Below are 18,883 nucleotides of genomic sequence, written 5' to 3'. Positions count from 1 at the left end.
CCACGTGGTCTTGGGCTGCTGGATCTTTTGCTTCTGCCATCCTTGGTTGCTCTCCCCAAGGACTGAAGGCAAAATGGCTTTCCAAGAGCTTGCAGCATCGGGATCCTATTGAGGAGGAAGGATGAGACTTGCTGCTCAATAGAAGAGATGATCAACACGTGCCTATTGTGAGAAGATACAAATTTCCTGCACAGCCCACTGAGAATTACTTTCAATTAAAAAAAACCAACAACCAAACAACAACCACCCAGTAACCTCATGTATCCCTGGTAGAGGGGCCTAGCAGCCTGTCCAGGTGCTGATTTTGAGGCAGCACTGAGGATCTTCTCCCTGGTGCTCTTATGCTGTCAGCAGTGAGACGGGAACCAGCCGTGTTCCTGTTGTTTCTGCAGCACGCTCCAGTGAGTGCAGCTGTTACAGTAAGCATGTACACCAAGACAGAGACATCTCTATTTTGTGCCACAGAAAACTGCCTGGGCAACTTTCGCCTGAAAGGAGATTTCCATTTACTGTTTTTTGCTCAGCCTTATTAATCACAGAGACGTTTCTAATCAAAATATGGAAGGCGAAAAGTTCATTCAGACAGGAGAAAGCATAGCTCAGCTGTGCTCATCAAACTTATTTTTCCATGTGCAAATCCAGCTTCCTCTGTTTCATTTATTATAATAATGTTTGCCTTCCCACATACTTTTCCTACTTTTATCTCTGTTTACAATCTCTTTTCTCATGAACTGTCTTTCTTGCTTAAGAAAAATACCAAACAAAATACTTCTCTGGGTTCCTCTTTATTCCTTCCCATTTTGGCTTCACAGGGGGCTCTCTCAGCGTGTGTTCTGCAGGGTTAGTTCTTCACAAAACATTGATATAAGTCAGGCAAACTTGGTGCACTACGCTGTCATCTTAAGGCTCCTGTCCTACATTGCTAACACGTGCCTCTTGTGTGGGCAATAGACTTTGAGTTTTTCACAGCACAAGTGTAAGTGAAGCACCACAATATTAACAAGGATTGTGTTACAATTAAAAGCTGTTGGAAGAAGGAGCAGAAAGGTTGGCAGGATATCCGGGTGGAGGTGAGGAGTATCTCTCTTGCCTTATTAAGTGACCTGATCTATGGGAGATATCATTTCATGGGCAGAACACAGCAGAAAATGGCACAGGGCATGGAAACGCCTCCATCCTGTGGCTACAGCACCTTCTACCCCAGTGAAATTCCCTCTGTTGCCCACACCTCTCCTTGCATCCAGAGACTCCATTGACTCGGGAAGAGCCATGGTTCTTCTTCGCGCTGTTGTTTTGTTGGGAGGAAAACAACTTCTACTGTGGGAGGGTACAAAAATGCAGGCTGACGCCCATGCCTCCCAGCTACTGGCATGTACGGTAAATGCAAGGAGCACTGCCTCTACTAGGGGTAGCAGGCAAGGACAAAAGCGGAGGGAAGAAAGGCTGGGTCTTGAAGATCAGAGCTTGGCCAGCTGCACAAGGCAGTGCAGAGCATGGCACGAGTCTAGTTATCACAGACGCCATGATACCTTTGCCTCCTAGTAATTTTGGAGTGATTAGGTGCTGCTCATAATGGGAAATCATGGTTTTACTGTGGTTCTGGTATGTTGTCCATAATTAGCGTGCAATCCTTTAATGCTAATTACCTTAAGTATTAATTCCTTAAACATCAATTAAAAAAAATCACGTGAAAATTTACCTCTTCCTCAAACGAATCATGAGTTAACATGGGGGTACTTACAATGTGCTACTTAGACTTGCTTAATTAGTTAATCTCTGTAAAGGGGTTTCAAATGTGTGAAGAGCTATCAAACTGCTAAGTGCTTTATCTCCAATTAATTTTGTGCAACTACATCTTCACTACCAAGAGGGTCTTTAGAGTGCTGAGGAAAGGAAAAGAGACATTGCTTCTAATTTAAAAAGTAACTAATAAAAAGAAAAAGAATTAATTGAAAGATGATTTGACATGGTGGGAATAATGGTGAACATACCATTTCTTCTGTTTCAGCCAGACCTGAATGTGATTCATCATTCATATCCCTCCTCTGCCTTTGCTGATCTTTGGGTTCTTTGCTTCCATCTTCCCCTGGTCTTAATCCTCTCTGTCACTGAATATTAACCCTCTCTTTTCCAAATTTTATATTACCTTAGCAAAAAAAAAAAAAAAAATTAAAAAAGAGTGAATCACAACAAAACACTCTTCAAACTATGGAGTCACTAAAGTTACACCCTTACACCAACCCAGTAATAAAGTAGCTTGTTCCAAAATAAGTTTCATGGACTTCACTTCAAAAGGAGATGCTAAAGGCCCAGAACAGACCACCTGCAAAAGAACAGGGCCAAGTCCACCCCAGGAAGTCATAAGGTATCTCTCCATTTCCTGAACCACGCTGGTAGCCAATGGAGATAAGCTCTTAATGTGTCTTTCAAAGTTTTTTATTCTATTTAGAGCTTATATGCCTTATTAACTATTCTCATTTTACTTCATCCATTAATAACATGCTTTTGGTGGAGTTCTCTCCAAAATTTGACAATGCTAATACTTGGTCTAGCTGGCAGCTTTATTTAGGCCAGCTACATTGAACTGGCCTTTACCAAGAACCTATTTCCTGGATTATTTTTCTCCTACTGGAACTAACAAGATAAGAACATTTTTCTTGCTGGGTCTGATTTGTTTTTAGAGTTTTTCACTTGCCTTTTCTTTCCTTCCCCAAAATGATAAATCATCACTTCCTTGCTGACTGCCGAGGTCCCACATGTTGTGAAAAATTCAGACACCTTGTTTAATATCAACTTGTCTGAGTAGTGGTTATGCAGCAGCGTCTCCTTCAGAGGGTTTGGATCATTTTTTAATGTGCATTTGCAGTATATCTGTATCACATCTGGGCATTCACTCAGCAGTGATTTGAAAACCTCTTCATTTACCACTTTTTCATCCAAAAGAAACTGGAACAGAGAACAGACTATTTGATGGCCACAACTTTATTTTCTGCGTACCGTAAAGTAACAGCTTAACCTGTTGGATGAGGCATTCACTAGCAAGTCAGCGTTGTGTACACAGTGATCCTGAACACCCCAATTTCTCAGAGAAAGAACTTCTGCCACCAAACCAGAAAAACCTCTTCTCTCCAACCCTTCCCCTCCCCAGCTCAGTTTATAAAAGGAAACAGTGAGGGATATTCATTGTTATCTGATCCAGAGGATATTAATTTAGCTGAAGGGCCTGACCTGCTTTAACCAGGATTTCTAACAGAAGTGTAGGTACCTCAGAGAGCAGCTTGAAAATGGGACAAGCTGTTGTTATGGGGTGCAGAAAGAAGAGCAGGACTATCAGAAGCAGCAAAGAAAGTAGCTTCTCACTCTCCTATACCTTCACCACTGTATTTTTTTTGTACAGAAGCTTACAGGATCCTTTCCCTTCATCTGGTACATCCATACAGTCCATACCCATACTAGAAAGTACTAGGGGGGTAAGCCAGAAACTATTTAGAAAAGTCAAGGTTGCCGTGCACCTCAACCTAAGGTCCCCTCACTTTCCTTCCTTACCTGAAGGATTAATGTGATTACCAATGATTATTTAATTCACCTGGGTGTTCCTCCTGCCTCTGAAAGAAAAGTGAAATGGAGCCTGAAGAGACTATGAGTGCTACCAGATCGAAAAGGAAAGGATAGGGCTACCTGAATACTGAAGTCTGACTTCTCTGAGGTGCATTTCCACAGAACAAACCTAATGGCAGGAAGATATCAATACTTAGCCAAAGAGACAGGGCAGGGAGGATCCAGCAAGGTCTCAATCAACAGTCCATGATTTTTGCTTCATAGATGTGAAAAATAGGGTAAAAAATTCCTATCCCTTCAAAGGGTTCCCTTTCATACCAACACTTCCAAAGATCAATTGCCAATAAATTAAGACAAAACCAAAACCACCATGTGTCCTGGGGGCAAGGGAAGATGCACTCCCTCTCTGTCCCTGTCATGTCAGAAGAGCAGCTCCAATATGGCCTTCTGGGACATACGGTGCCCTCACAGGGGCACCGGTGTAACATAGTTGGCAGGGAAGAGACCCAGTTCCCCACGCAGACGTCCTTTCCACCATGATGGGTTGGAGCTGTCCAGGACCTCTAAGATGTCTCCGCTGCGGAAGCCCAGCTCGTCATGCTCCAAAGCATCAAAGTCGTACAAGGCACGGACCCATAGCGTTCGCTGGAAAGGAGACAGAAACAAGCAGGCAACAATGAGCCACAACTCTTAAAGTCCATCCTCCTCTCACCCCTCTTATGCCCCAGGATGTTCACTAAGAGAGGTTAAGCAATGCTGAAATTCAGACCATCTTGCAATTAAACCAGGAAGTGGCCAAGATGCCAGGAAGGAGGGACCAATTTACTGGGACACCCAAGGGACAGTGCTTGGGTTCTCAGCAGCCTCAGTATATACATGGGTATTCGCACCACAAGGTGAAAAGTCAGACTGAGAGCAAGTCCTTAGGAAATAGTGTTCACATGGCTCTGTCTCTTCTGCCCTGTAAGATCAGCCACGGCAGCCATGTTTGAAACCAGCACAGAGAAGAGCTCCTGTCTGAATCCTGCTGGGCTGTACACTGTAAGTGAATGGCTCTAGGGAGCTGAGCTGGTGCTTACACGGGTATAGAAATGTGTCCTTGGCCAGCAGAGGACTATGATGATTACATAGAATCATAAAACAGTTTGGGTTGGAAGAGATCTTTAAAGGTCATCTAGTCTAATTCCTCCTGTAATGAGCAGGGACATCTTCAACTAGATCAGGTTGCTCAGGGCCCCGACCAATCTGACCTTGAATGGTTCCAGGGATGGGGCATCTACCACCTCCCTGGGCAACCTGTTCCAGTGTTTCACCACCCTCATCATAAAAAATGTCTTCCCTATATCTAGTCTAAATCTACCCTCTTTTACTTAAAAACCTTTACCCCTTGTCCTGTTGCTGCAGACCCTACTAAAAAGTTTGTCCCCATCTTTCTTTTAAGCCCCCTTTAAGCACTGAAAGGCCACAATAAGGTCTCCCTGGAGCCTTCTCTTCTCCAGCTTGAACAACCCCAACTCTCTCAGCCTGTCTTCATAGAACAGACGCTCCAGCCCTCTGATCATTTTTGTGGCCCTCCTCTGGACCCGCTCAAACAGGTCTATGTCTTTCCTGTACTGGGGACTCCAGAGGTGGACACAGTATTCCAGGTGGAGTCTCACCAGAGCAGAGTAAAGGGGCAGAGTCACCTCCCTCAACATGCTGGCCACACTTCTTTCGACGCAGCACAGGATGTGGTTGGCTTTCTGGGCTGCCAGCGCACATTGCCGGCTCATGTCCAGCTTTTCATCCACCAGTAGCACCCACACTACGGGTCATGTACAATTTGGGAGGCATATTTTGTGGCACTGATGATGAAGACAAACCAATGTTTGCTAAATCTTCCATTCAAGGCCCTGCTTAGACATGGCTCCTAGTTATTTGGGTGGGCATACAGACCTTCCTATAATTGGGTTTGGTAGCTTCTAGATCACTGAGGGGGTGTGGCAGGCAAGGGCATTTTTTATTCATTCCCACAGTCCCTGAGGGATAAAAGCCATTGTATTTTGAGCTGGATTATAACAAAGATTTGTAGCTTTTGCTCAAAGGAGGCATGTCCCTGTTTCCCAGTTTGTTCCACATTTCCTAATCCAATCTGTCCTTTTTCTCTGACACTTGAGAAAGTTCTGCTGTCCTTCCCTTCTCTCCTTGGATCTAGATTCTGTGGTGGTTCTGGGCTAAGATTTCCTCAAGGAATAGGAGCGTGCCTTAGGTTACACTCCTTGGAGCTGATGGAGAAATACTTTGGAATTGGCAGTGGAATCATGGGCTGAGGCAGGGAAAGACATTGTGCTCTAATGCAGACATTCACATAGTGGGAATTTGCTGAGCAGGTGGTTACTTAAGGTCAACTGCCAGGTATGGATCCAGTTAGGGGAGCGGTCTGACACATCTGCAGAGACATAGCTGGATCCTGCCCACATACACTGTGCTAAGAGGCTCTGACAGATAAGGGTGACAGGTAAGGAAGTCCCACTTTGATGGCATAGTAGGTTTGAGAGAATGTGCTAGGTGCAGACAAGAAAAACTGAGCCATGACAGGTCTCCTCAGGACTGAAACAAAAGGTGTTGGAAGAGAAAGTGTGACTACAAGCACGTTGCAAGACAGAAACTGCTGTAGAATGGCACCGTATCATGAGGCAACTCTCCATAGAACTTAAAGAGTACTGTACATCTAGCTACTGTGCTTAGGAAGGCCTAGCTGTGGTGGCAAGGATACTTGATAGTCCCTCGCATCAGTGGACGTGAAGCCCTTCTAGGAAAGATCATTAGGTTTTCAGAAATGTCTTCTGCTGGACTGGACCCGTGCTTGATCCAAACCCATGGGTGAGCTTGGGCTCATTCACCATGTCCCAGATACCAGTTATGTTGAGCTCGTGCTAAGTTCCCTCTTCTACTAAGTCTGCATGTTAACCGAGACTGGCCTTGAGAGCGGTCCTACAGCTGTGCTCATATAACACCATAGTCCTACCCTGCGAGTGCCTGGGATAGAGTCTTGAGATTCAGAAACATCTTCTGAGATTAAGCCAACAGGCTTAATATACTATTAGTCATGCAACCTCTGTGCAGGTGACATTGCACACATTGAGCTTACACATTGAGTTGTGCAGATGGGGACTTCCAGGTACATCACCTACCGGTGTCTGCTGGTGCAGTGGGTCTGTATGTCTCCGTTGCATAGCTGCTGTGCTTCCTTGGCTGTAATCCCTCAGTCCGTGCAGCCCATCTTTCCTGTCCAGACTCCCACCATATCTATCCTAGAAAGACAACAGCAAGAGAAAAGTCATGAATATGCCGAGATGTATAAATGAGATGTATAAAAGAGCCAATAGTGGCCAGTGAGTCAGGTTTCAATCCCAAAGTAAATAATTTTAGATGTCTGCTTCCAAAATGTCCCTGTGTGGAAGTAGTCCTGCAAGCAATGCCCCTCACGGAAGAAGTCACCTTAGACTGTTTTATTTTGGATTTTTCTTCTTAGAAGCTGAAAGTTGACTGTCCTCAGCTGTCTTCCACAGCTGCTGGGAAAAGTGGTCAGAGAGGGGCTTTTTTGACCTCTGGGACTTTTGGAGGAAAAACTAAGGCTGTTCTAACTCACAGGTGAAAAGCCATGCTTGCCAAGGGAAGTTTTGCCTATCTGGAGTTATTATGCCCTAGTCCTGCCCACTCCTTGCTCTTCCTCTGTCCCATATGCTGGTGGAATGGCAGTGATGCTGATGCAGCCAACTGTATGTCTGAGGACTCACCGCTTTAACTTTTATTTGGGCTGTTCCAGGCTGTACAGGGCAGGGAGCAAGTCTGAGAATCCAGTAGACCAATTAACCAAAGAGGAGAAAGACAAAATCAGGTTCAAAGAAAAAAAGCCATATGACCACATAGCTGAAGTTATATCAACGCAAATCAGCCCAGACAGATAGAGAGGAACTAGGCAAGATCTAGGCAGCAAGTTCTCTTTTGTCTGCACAGTGAGAGGTGCTGAGTGTCTTCATTCCTCCAGGCCCTTAGTGCATGCACTAAGGTTTTTTATGATAACGGTGTGACAGAATCTGTTATCATGTTAGCTCAGGTTGCAGCAGTGCTTCAGTAACACCGGGTCTGATCAGCTGTGTCAACAGAGAGAAGGAAGAACAACAGCTTGTACTTGCTGTTGCTTGTACACAGCTTTTGTCATCTCCGTCTTGCTGCTTCCTTTCTTGCACTCTTCCAAAAGCTTCTTTAGTCTCACTTGCACTTTTCTCAGCCTAAAAGGTTGCTGTGCAATTTGTTCCTCTGTATCACGAAATCACATGGGGTTGGAAGGGACTTCTGGAGATCATCTAGTCCAACCCCCAAGGGGTGATGCTGAGGCTGCCTGAGGCTGAAGCACAATTTGCACCTCACCTGGCCCTGCCAGAAAGTGAGGCTTTGCAGCTGCAAGACGTACTACATGGACAATTCACTCCTATGAGTGTTTCTCTTCTGTATCGAATGTGATTCATGCATAGACTGTGCTCCAAACAGTGCAGACCCTCAGCTTTCTCAGAAGCTGTATTATTCCATCAGCAGCTCAATGACATGCAACACTGCTTGTCGGATGGGAGAACAGCCATTTCATGATTGTCCCTGGTCTTGCTATATGGGAATAGCATCTTATGCCTTAAGTGATGTGGTTTTGGATTTCTTCCCTCCAGTAGGACAAGCCCTTTCCTTGGATGATGCTACGCTGTCTCTAGCTAGAGACATGAGCCAACCCCAGGAAAACTATTTCACCCAAAATTAATCAGAAAGAACTTTGAAGGCAGCACCAGGTACTGCTGTTATCCTCTCCATTCCTATGCAAAGGAGTAAAGAAACCTCACACATCAGGGATGCAACATGATGAAAGAGTGCAGAGAGAGCCCAGAACAGGGAGGAGAAATGTTCTGAAAGAAACCAAACTCTCCTGGGTTACCACAGTCATTTCTCATCTGCAATGTATTTTGTGGTGCTGAATGTCAGTAGCATAACTCAGAAAAAAGAAATGAGCAGTAAGTTTCAATTGGCCTACAGACTAGAGAGGAGTTCCTGAAACCATGTATGTGTGTGCAAGATTTGGGAGTGTTTTTCTGCACTCTCACTGGATGATACTTTATGTCCTTTCCTACACAAAGCAAGAACATGACACCATTCCTTGTTTTCCTTGAAGCACACAGAACTCCCTAGGATTACTCCTAGGTTCCCAGTGAAAGGGCCACTGTACACTGACTTCTATTTTTTGCTGGTTTGTCAATCAGTCATGGATCACAGAGTTAAATAAAAGCCCACGTATTTATTACACATCAAAAGAGCTCCCCAGGCTGACACCATCATTGCTGCTACTTCCATATGAAGACCTAACTGACTCTGCTCCTAAAGCAGGTTCAGGGTCGCAGATTTTTGACAAAGTGACCGTTCACTTGTTACTAAGCAATTAAGGCAAATGTTCCATGTGCCTGGGCTTGATGTCCTAGCCCCTTGTTCCTGGCAGTACCTGTTGCTGCTGCAGTATGGGGATAGGATGCTCCACGTATCTCTTGGATACAGAAGAATGATCTTCTCCAGCTGCTCCTCCCAGGTAGAATCCTTCCCGGGCCATCCGTTCCAGGCTCCCACCACGCCTCTCCTGATGGAAGAAAGATCACAAAAGTGAGGTCAGGTTTGGCTTTCCACCACATCCTTGACTGAAGCTTAGCAATTGTTGCACATGGATCACTACCACTACACCCTTTACCTTGGTGTCTTTTCCAAAGGAAAGCTCCTGCCCCTCTGAACAGAATGACAAATCACGAATCCCATATTTTAGATCTTTGTCATAGCCGTTACCCATCTGAAGAATGGATACTAAGGGGAGGTGCTGGGGTGATGTGAGGACCATCACAGGACCCAAGCTCTTTTTGGAAATAACTGCCCTTGGACTTCATTTTTCTCTGCACTGAAATCTGTATATTACTATCATTCTATCATACGGCTGTAGCATCTAGAAATTTGAATTGTGAACAGAAACCCCGCTGTGACGAGTGCTAAACATACCCTGCTAAGCCCATTACCATAGCAAATGTACAGAGTGTTTGCCAAAGCAAACTTGACTCCTGTTCTTTCATTTGCCTGTCTGCATCTTGGAGCAAATGCTGTTCCCTTTCCCTTCCCCTTCCCCTTCCTGCTCACAGTCAGACCAAACAGGTTGTTTTACTGATGTACATGCATACCGTCTTCCTTTCTCCCTCCCCAGACAATTCTTTGCTGTGATCTCTCTCATAGCCTCTGTTTTATACCTTACTAATGCATTTTTAAAGCTCTGCATAAGAGGTCTAGAATGAGACAACAATACAAGCCCCTTTTTCAGAATGAAAAATAAATCATCTCTCTTTTGGAGCCAGCACGAATGACCCACATGCAGACTATAAAACTTTACTGCTGCAGTGAGCAAGTCACGTATTTTCTGCTTTGCCTCTACCTGCACATCCTGGTAATTTAATACCAGAATCCGTTTCCCAGTAAAGCAGGACTTTTGTTACTGCAGTGACCAGGCATGTTCACTCCCAGCACTATGTGTGCAAGCATAGCAGTCTCTACTATGTCATTTGCTTGTTCTCCTGGCACAAAACCAGGGCTTCATTGGACTGGGATTCCTATGCCTTCTCAAACATCTACTACAACTTCCCCGAGTGCACAGCTTGTTCCCATGTCTGCGATGTTCTTCTCAGCAGTACTTTTCAGTTCCTACCAGTCAGTGCTCCTGGTTCTGCTCTTGGTTCCTCCACGCTCCTTACTGTGTTTGCTAGGTAACAGAAGATGGACGATTCTTCTGAACAGCCAAACTTTCAACTGTAATAACAGCTGCACTCTGAGTACATTCAAGGACACTAGGAAACCAGACTCAAATTCTTCTCAGACACAACCTACCAGTCAGCTGTGTACCTGCCCTTATGAAATTTAGGCATTTCAATAAGGATGTGTAAGGCATCTTAGGATTTCAGCTCTGCCTTAGCACAGCTTTAGCAAAGCACCTCTATGCTGATTTGCAGCACTGCCTGTTGCTATCCAAAACAGAATCAGAAAATTCTGCTCAATTATATAACTGTACATACCACTGAATCCACTAAAAATCTATGTTGCAGGGCCCACCAGTGTAGTGATGTGACTGGGTTTCCAAGGACAGACCCTCCCCTTAACCCCAAGACATTTTCATGGTCTGAATTTCTTCCACAGAAAGGTTTCTTACTGAGAAACTCCTAAAGATAGTTTGTGTTTACCGTCTCTTCTCGGCTGTTGTCCCTTAGGAAGATCTGCTTCTGCCTGGAGATGGAAGTTGTCTTGTAGTAGTCCACCAGCTTGTTTAGCGAGTGGAATTTCTCTGTCCACAAGTAATAGTTACCCTTTGAATCCCTCATCACTTTGAAGTGTTGCACATCATCTTCATGCCTGGATCCAATTGGAAAAGTAAGAGATCATCAACCAGATTGCACTTTTATATTTTTTTGAAAAAGGTCTTTTCCAGAAGGGCACCAAAGCTTCTTTCTTGGCCAAATCTAGACATCTGGAAAGTAAAGCAATGGCAGTCCTTGCATGTACTGGACCTAGATATGGCTCTGTATTTCAAAAGACTCATCAACTTAAAAACATGGAGCACTGCAGGGCTCCCCAGTCACAAAGCACTATCAGAACAAAGCATAGGGTTTTAAAGCCTCACCTTTGAAATAAAGGCAAGAGGAGCTTTCAGGGCCACAAAGAGCTAATAGCTTTATTCCATAATTTCTATGAGAGACAAAGGTGCAGTTGTAGCCTACCCACTAGCGTCTGCAGGTTCCTGTTGACATCCAGTCTGCACTGACTATAAGAGATGTATTATACCTTTTCACACCACAGGCATCACCACTACATACAGACACAGTCACATGAAGTCATACACTGAGTTTTATAATTGTATAATATCTAGTGTAGTATCATTACTACTGGTTATTCTCCCTACCCAAAAGAAAAAAAAAAAAAAGAAGGAATTATTATTTCCTGTTGCAAACCAAATTAAGCCTCAACCTTCTGCCCCTGCTTCCCCCCTGTAACTCCCCTCATCTTTCCTCTTGTCTGATTGGACAATTCTTCTCTGCACCAGATGTGATCTGGTTTTGGTACGCAGCTCCTTGCTCTGTGCAACTCCAGGAACTTATCTCAGAGGCTACATCTGCACAAACTTAACAGGGACCAGGTAGGGACTGAGTGCTGTCCTGGAGTGCTATAGTCACATAAGTTAAAGTGTTAGCGTGGTTTTGGTCTAAACCAAAAAGCCCTCCCCTAGATAGTGCTAAGCCACCGTTAGGGGGACAGAGTGGACCAGGAACTGTTTGCAAAGAGCTGCTTAAAAACAGCTATTCTGTTCTGGAGGGTAAAGAAGGTTTAGCCACATGGATCTGAGCTCTGCCACATTTCTTGACCTCAGGGCCAGAGAAAGAGCCTAACTGTACTTAGTTTATTGGTGTTTACTGGCGTAGATGTAGCCAGAATGTTTTCCTGCATTCCTCCCAGATGCTTTTTGAGCTCCCTGAATCAGAAAGTGCACACTGCTTGGAAAAGACATTGCTAAGCGCTACTCTAATTTAAAACTGGTTATCAATTTTTTGACTGAAAACTGGGAAACCAACTTTCTGATTTAAGAGCTTTGCTTGGAAGCAAATGCTCTGGAGAAGGGCTGGGCTACAATAAGTTGCTGAAATGCAGCTGGGCTGCAAGCATCTAAAAGCCATTCCTGTCCAATGGCTGTTTAGTGACCTGTGGGAAATAAGTTAACAATATAATAGTCATCTCTTAATGGGTAGTAGTGGAATTCCTCAATTCAGTAACCAGAGCTGTCAGGGAAATAAAAAAAAATGGAAGGCACATGTTTTGCACTGTGGGAGACATCTCACGTACCGCTCTGCTTTGCTGCAGCTCTTTCAGAGAAACAGGTCGCCAAGGGATGCAGCTTTGGAATGGGGCATTCACTGTGTCCCTTGAAAAGAGGCAGAAACATTTGGGAAGCAGATGCCTAATTTGTTCTCATTCACAACACAGCAGCACTGCCAGTGACTGGCAGCATGGAAACTTCCCAAGAGGCTACATCACATTAGGAATCATGTCAAGAGGAAGCCAGGGACACCATTAAACAGGAAAAGAAGCAAGAAAATGCTGTGAGAAGCAGATACCTGACAGAGATGGAGAAGTCACCGTGAGAGTTCTGACTGGCTCGGACGATGAAGGAGCCAACTCCTTTGCTCATAAGGATGTTCTCTGCTTCATGGCGGGATATCCTCTCATCAAACCAGCTGTCAAGTGGGAAAAATCATGGACACGTGAATAAGGAAGGTGAATTAAGGTAAGGAACAAAAAAGTTGAGGGTAGGGAGAACGTGAATAAGCAGGGCGGAGGAAAGACAAAACAAAAGACTCAGAGGTGCCCACATGACTACTCCCGGTGGCCATGTACATGCTAAGGTACAGGGTTTTGATGGGTGCAGACCATTTTCTTTGAGTAGTAAAAGCATGTAAATGCAAAGAAAACAATGCAAGCTTTGGCCTGCTAAGAAGCAGCACTCAGCTGAAACTGTAATTACAGGCATAGTACAGTAAGGTGTTAGTCAAAGAAATTTTAAATTACAAATGCACATGTATATATACATAATTCTCTGACATATATATCAAATTGCTTTTGGTAAACATTGAAAATTACTGGACTATGATGGATATATTGCAAGGGACACACATAAATTTTTAGCAGAAGCAAGCCATGAAAGTTTTAGTACTAATAAATTGGTTCCTGCAAGAGTTATAATACCACAAAATCGCAGAAACACTGAATACATAAGCACACTTATGTAAATTTAGCCAGGCATAACAAACAATACTCTAAGGCACTGGACAAATAATGAGAAAGTCACCATAAACAGTAAAATAATACAGTGTCAATAGGAATTTTTCAGTAGAGAAAAAAAATCGTGTACACTCATATATGTCCACTCCACAGTTAATAAGATCTACAATCTGCAGTCTTCCGCCTTTACGTAATGCTCAATTGCCTGTACTGCATTAAAATTAAGGACTGATAGTTTCATAAGCTCTGTCACTTCCACTTTTGAGTGTTGTTATACTTTTCCCTACTATCATCACATGTACATCATGTGCTAATGATACATCATCTATGTATCATCAGCAAAGGGAAATCAGACTTTAATCAGCGTTGATAACTGGTCTCAACAATTACTGAACAAGACAAAGATGGGAAAAAACGGCTCATCAAAAATAGGAGACAGCTTTCTTCCCTACATCCGGTTCTAGCATCTGGCCTGAACTGCTTCAAAGTGCAGACCTGCTACTCTTAGAAAAGCGTCAAAGTGGAAATACTTCTTCACAGCTCTTGCACAGACAAAGCATCATGAGAAAAATGTGTGTGAAAAAAGAAGCTGCTAGTATCCCTGTTGATGCCACAGCCCTGTGAAAGAGCAAACAAGAACAACTATCTGGGAGATCTCGTCCCCCTGAGGCCCAGAAGTACAAACTCGTATTTACAGAGCAAACTAATAATGTTCTTCAGCTCAGCCAAGCAGGCTGGTTTATGTCCTAAAGGGCTCTTAAGTGCCACCTCCACAGGGGACAGTGGCACTTATCTGTACCCTCAAAATCCCTCTATACTCCTAGTTTGCCTGCTCAGGGCACCAGTGTTATTAGAGCTAGCAGTACTGGGCATGCTCTGCTTGTTCTCTCCTCAAATGCTGCAGCACTTTTTCAAAAGAGGAGACTTAGAGGGGCTTCAGGGAGTGTTTCTGCCAACAGAATGGAAAAGGTTGTAAAAATGCCGTGCATTGTCATAGTTATGGCACAGGGCTGAATAGCACATTTAACATGCATTTAAACACCTGTCAGTCCTTTCTGAAAGCCCAGGGCCATCTACTCAGTGGGAAGAGAGAAATGAAGGTATGCCTGTCCTCTGGCAGATCTATGTTTGGGCTTGCAGTCACGAAACGTGGAGAAGGGTGCGTGTGTGTGTGTGCGTGTGTCAGCATGCGTGTGGGAGCAGGGCGGCATGTCTGGTCTATCATCTCCATCAGTCCATGAGTAACACCAGCTGTCACATTTCGTGTAGCACTGCACTGACCTCTAGTGCATCCAGAGGAACTCACATGCACTTTGGCAGGGGGAGGGAATGCAGATGGCAGGCTTGGGAAAAGGGAGTTGATGTAGTTAAGGGGCGGGCGGAGGGGGGGGGGGGGAGGGGAGGGAATTACATTTTTATAATTCATTTTCAGAGAGATCTCTTGCTCTTCCTTTTGTGCTCAGCCTGTGTCTCTGTTGCCAAGACTTCACATCGTGACTATTCTCCTTCTGTCCGAGGAGATCTAAATGCAGTTCCTGCCACATCCCAGCGACATCCCTCTGAGCAACAGGAACAAAGGAGTCACTTGGGAGTGACAGACAGCACTGAGAACCACTCAGCTCTGAAAGAACAGAGGATGCTTCAGGGTAGAAATAAGGTGCGCTGGCAGAACTTAGTACAGCATTATGGCAATCCTTGCTAGCCTTAAACTGTAGGATGTTATAACCAGTGCTTCCTCCGTCATGTCATCCTTTGTGCGTGCACGCACGCATGCTCTTGCCAGCACTCTGTGGAAACGTGCAATGGTGGTGCACACAGTTTCTGTCACACTTACGGGGGAACGTGAAAATCAATGAAGTTCTTAGGAACGTAGCCCTCTTGACTTCTGAGCTCAGCCTTGTACCACTCTTCCTGGGAGCTCAAAACCTACAATGGAGAGATGGATGGAATAAATGTGTCTCCCGAGAAAGGCAAAAGTAGCCAAGATTCTAGAATTTCCTGTAAGAACAGAAGCGAACTCCACATATGCTTTACTTCCCACCCACCGTGCAGCAAGGTTAGTGGCTGATGACCACTTCAGAGCAAACAAAGCAATAAAGGAGGCCAAGCAGAATTAGAGGGATTGCCTGTTAACTTTATGCCTTCATCTGAATGCCTGTCCAAGTGGCTGGGGATGCTGTCTGCATTTCTCTGATGCCTGTGAAATGGAGAAATTCAGCTCTGAAGGACCTAGTATGGGTTTAAGGAGTTCTCTGTGCTGCTTTTAATAGTTGGTACTGGAGCATCTCAGTTTCACAAGGGAGAAAAAGACATCTGTGAAAACTCCGCTGACAGGTATGGAGGGATATACAGCTATATCTCTCCGTGCGTGCATTATGACTCCACAGATGTCACCATGTGCTCCCATTTCGCAAGAGATTATTTAGCTGCCCTGAGCTTTGCCAAGGTAGATAAAAGAGAGGCAAAAAGTATTTTAAAGCCACTATTACACTTTAAGAGATTGTAGGATAGCAGGCAGCCAGCCCACAGTGCACACTGGAGCAGCTTCAAGTGTGCTCACATTAATGTTGACTGTAACAGTCCTTAGGGACTGCACTGCTGACCAGGGACTGCCCAAATTCACTGCTCCCTGGCTGATGGTACAGCCCTAAGCTAGAGGAGAGAGGACAGGGATACAACCACATTGTGATTTTACTGCAAATGTTGCGGTCTTTGGTGTTTAGTTTGACATTCCAGCTCCTGGGACAGAACTCCATTTTATGAAATAGAATGTTTCATTTCTCGCTGGTTTTGGAGAGGAGCCTGAAAGCATGAGCCATGACAGTTTTAAAAGGAGAAAGCAAGTGGAAAAGACTTAATTTAAAATCTATGGTTAATAATAATAATAGTTGTTTTGTAAACCCGTCTCATATTTTTGGAAGCCTAATGCACGTTCTAACTGCTTGGTGTTGGCAACAGGATGCTACTGTCTCTGGGGCCGATTCTCCATTGCCTTGCCTGCCATGTAGGCCTTTTTTATCCATTTGGATACAGAATGGTTGAGGAATAGAAAGCTGTGGAATTCCCTGCTTGTATATATATATGTATAAATATATATATATATGCTTCCCTGCTCATGCTTAGGCCCTGCTCTGTTGGCAGCAAGGTTTCCAGAAAGACCCACCTGCTGGTTCTTGGTGCAGGGCTGGCAGGTTTCTCTCAGTGTGTCATCCTCTCAGAGAAGGATGTAGGGGGGGGGTGAGAGGGTGGATTTCCTCCTGTCACTGTTGGTTGAGGGCCTCATGTTTCCTGTTTTCTAATCTCTACATCAATACTGTTAATCTTATCTCCTTTATAAATCAGAAAAGACAGCCAGCAGGTTGTGCAAGCAGCAGGAGGGGGCTCATGATGGGGTATGAACGTATGTGTGCATATGCCAGAAGAGAGATGTTACTCAGGTTAATTTACTGTTACTACAGCTTGGGCGGCTGAGGTGTTATTTTGTTTACCTCAAGGACATTAAAGCAAGAGGCAGTCTGACTTTTCTGGTAGTGAACTCTAGTAGCAAAGAATAATAATACCGATGTGTAGTGTTATTTGACACTTTTCATCAGTAGCTTCCAACATGCTTTGGGGGAAGCTCTAGCTTAAAATGATTTTACAGGAAAGGAAATCGAGGAACAGAAGGAAAAGTGATCTGGCCAACACTGTCATCCCAGCCAGGGACTTGATGAAACCACATTCTCTTGAGGAACAAGCTATCAGGTAAAGATCATAGGACAATAAGGGCATGGAGACTTCTTTTGACCTAAGGAAGAATTACAAATGAGAGTGTTCATCTACACTGAAGAGAGGCAGTGATTTCCCCAGAACCTTCTCATAGCTCTCTGGAAAAAACTAGTATTTGATCTTAATGAGTTCTGGATGCCATCAGCTGTGTCTAAGCTTCAAGGATTAAAAGGCCAATAAAATAAAAAATGCTGGTGATGGAAGAGGCAAGGTTGAGACCCAATATCTTCTTATTAACTGGAAGAGCTGGGACTGTACAGGGAGGTAGAAAAGGCTCCCTGGCCAAACAAGGGTTTAAATCCATTGTTGTACATCATCTCTTTGGACAGTGGAGGAGTTAAGGCCTTAGAGAGGAGTTACACTCAGGCATTTTCAACTGAACCAGAACAGCTATGCTAGGGGCTGAGAAGTGGATAAATAATTAGGGTGGAGCAGTGTGTGACTTCATCTGTGGGACTTTGGTAGGGTTAACAAGAACTGTTCTACCATAACACATGCAAATTGGCTTTAAAGAGACTCTCACATGCTCTGCATTGCCTATGACCAACTCCACTTCTGCCATTCCCTCAATGCTAAATTCCTGCAAGGGTGTATATAATATTATTAGCCCAGGACCTCTTAAACTCTTACATTACGTGTGTAACAGACTGTCTCATGGACTTTTCCTCTTCTATTTGCAATTGCCTAAAACCCCTGTGGCAACTAACAGTAATTACTTACAGTGAAAAGTTAGACATAAGTTCTATAATGCATGATAACTATCTTTTAAACAGTTTAAGAGCTGGAAATAAGGAAGACAGCAATCTCTCTGGGCCACACTCATCCTTCCTGCCTTTAGACATATCCTAAATGTAGTCACTCTAGACCTGTATAATCAATGAAAACAGACAGGACCCTCAAAATCTGTCTACCGAAGAACTGGATCTCTGCCTCAGCAAAGGTACTTTTCCTTCCCTGCTGACTACTGGAGGACTGTAGGGCAACTAAATTCATAGTTTATGGACCTAAAATCAAATGAAGTGGACAAAGACTCAAGCAACTAGTAAATTGTTTGTTGACCTATAGCAAACCCCATGGGAGATGAGTATCCTGCATTTCTATCCCAGTTTATAGGTTTATAGGTATCTGTCAGTTTTGTCAAGGCAAATGGGAGTATAGAAAGATCTGGCAGCACCCTCAGAAATGCTGTTTAGTCAAGTCTGGGGCTGTACTTACCTTCAGCATATCCCCAGCCTGGAAGCTCAACTCATCCTCTCCAGAAGCACTGAAATCAAACTTGGCGATGGCTTCCATACTGTGTCTTGATGGAAGAGCAAAGCTGGAATAAGTATATGCTTGTCAACATCTATGAGCTGCTGGGACTGCTGAGTCTAGCCTCTAGAAAGCTTATAGGCAATGCTGTGATTTGTGCGTGCATGAGCATGTGCCAACTATTGGTAGACATTATTTACTAGACATGGAAAGACATTAGCAGGTAGAATAGATGGCACGGCCAAGAGGCTATTAATTAGCTCAAGTCAGTAGTTTGAACAACCCAGTATGCGTGCTTATTCCAACAGATCCCTTTCTCTGCAGCAATCTCATGGAGAATTTTGCACACATCACCCAAATAAACTGGTAGCAAGGAAAAAAAATTCTGTATAGACCAACCACTACTCTGTCACAGTTCCTAATAAAGTAAGTGACT

General features: G+C 44.2%; 1 protein-coding gene across 1 annotated transcript; it reads right to left on the bottom strand.

Annotated features, from left to right (window-relative positions):
* Window positions 1-4,023: 4,023 nt before the first annotated feature.
* Window positions 4,024-18,510, bottom strand: GRAP2 (GRB2 related adaptor protein 2). The gene is made up of 7 exons (XM_074168335.1): window positions 18,412-18,510; window positions 15,263-15,354; window positions 12,765-12,884; window positions 10,842-11,010; window positions 9,080-9,211; window positions 6,732-6,851; window positions 4,024-4,203 (listed from the first exon to the last, which is right to left on the bottom strand). Exons 1-7 carry the CDS (start codon window positions 18,487-18,489, stop codon window positions 4,024-4,026), a joined length of 891 nt encoding a protein of 296 aa, XP_074024436.1. The 5' UTR covers window positions 18,490-18,510.
* Window positions 18,511-18,883: the final 373 nt, after the last annotated feature.

This window comes from Numenius arquata, chromosome 2 (genome assembly GCF_964106895.1).
Source record: "Numenius arquata chromosome 2, bNumArq3.hap1.1, whole genome shotgun sequence".
NCBI lineage: Eukaryota > Metazoa > Chordata > Aves > Charadriiformes > Scolopacidae > Numenius > Numenius arquata.
Note: the sequence above shows the minus strand (reverse complement) of the source record. Positions and strands in the feature narration are given on the sequence as shown.

What these genes read in the sequence shown, in the direction of transcription:
- GRAP2 (XM_074168335.1), bottom strand. Translation starts at nt 18,489, where the DNA reads ATGGAAGCCATCGCCAAGTTTGATTTCAGTGCTTCTGGAGAGGATGAG. An exon ending in AGGCTGGGGATATGCTGAAG is followed by an intron (nt 15,355 to 18,411) that starts GTAAGTACAGCC and finishes TCTCCATTGTAG; the next exon opens with GTTTTGAGCTCCCAGGAAGA. An exon ending in CACTGCACCAGCAGACACCG is followed by an intron (nt 4,204 to 6,731) that starts GTAGGTGATGTA and finishes TCTCCTTTCCAG; the next exon opens with CGAACGCTATGGGTCCGTGC.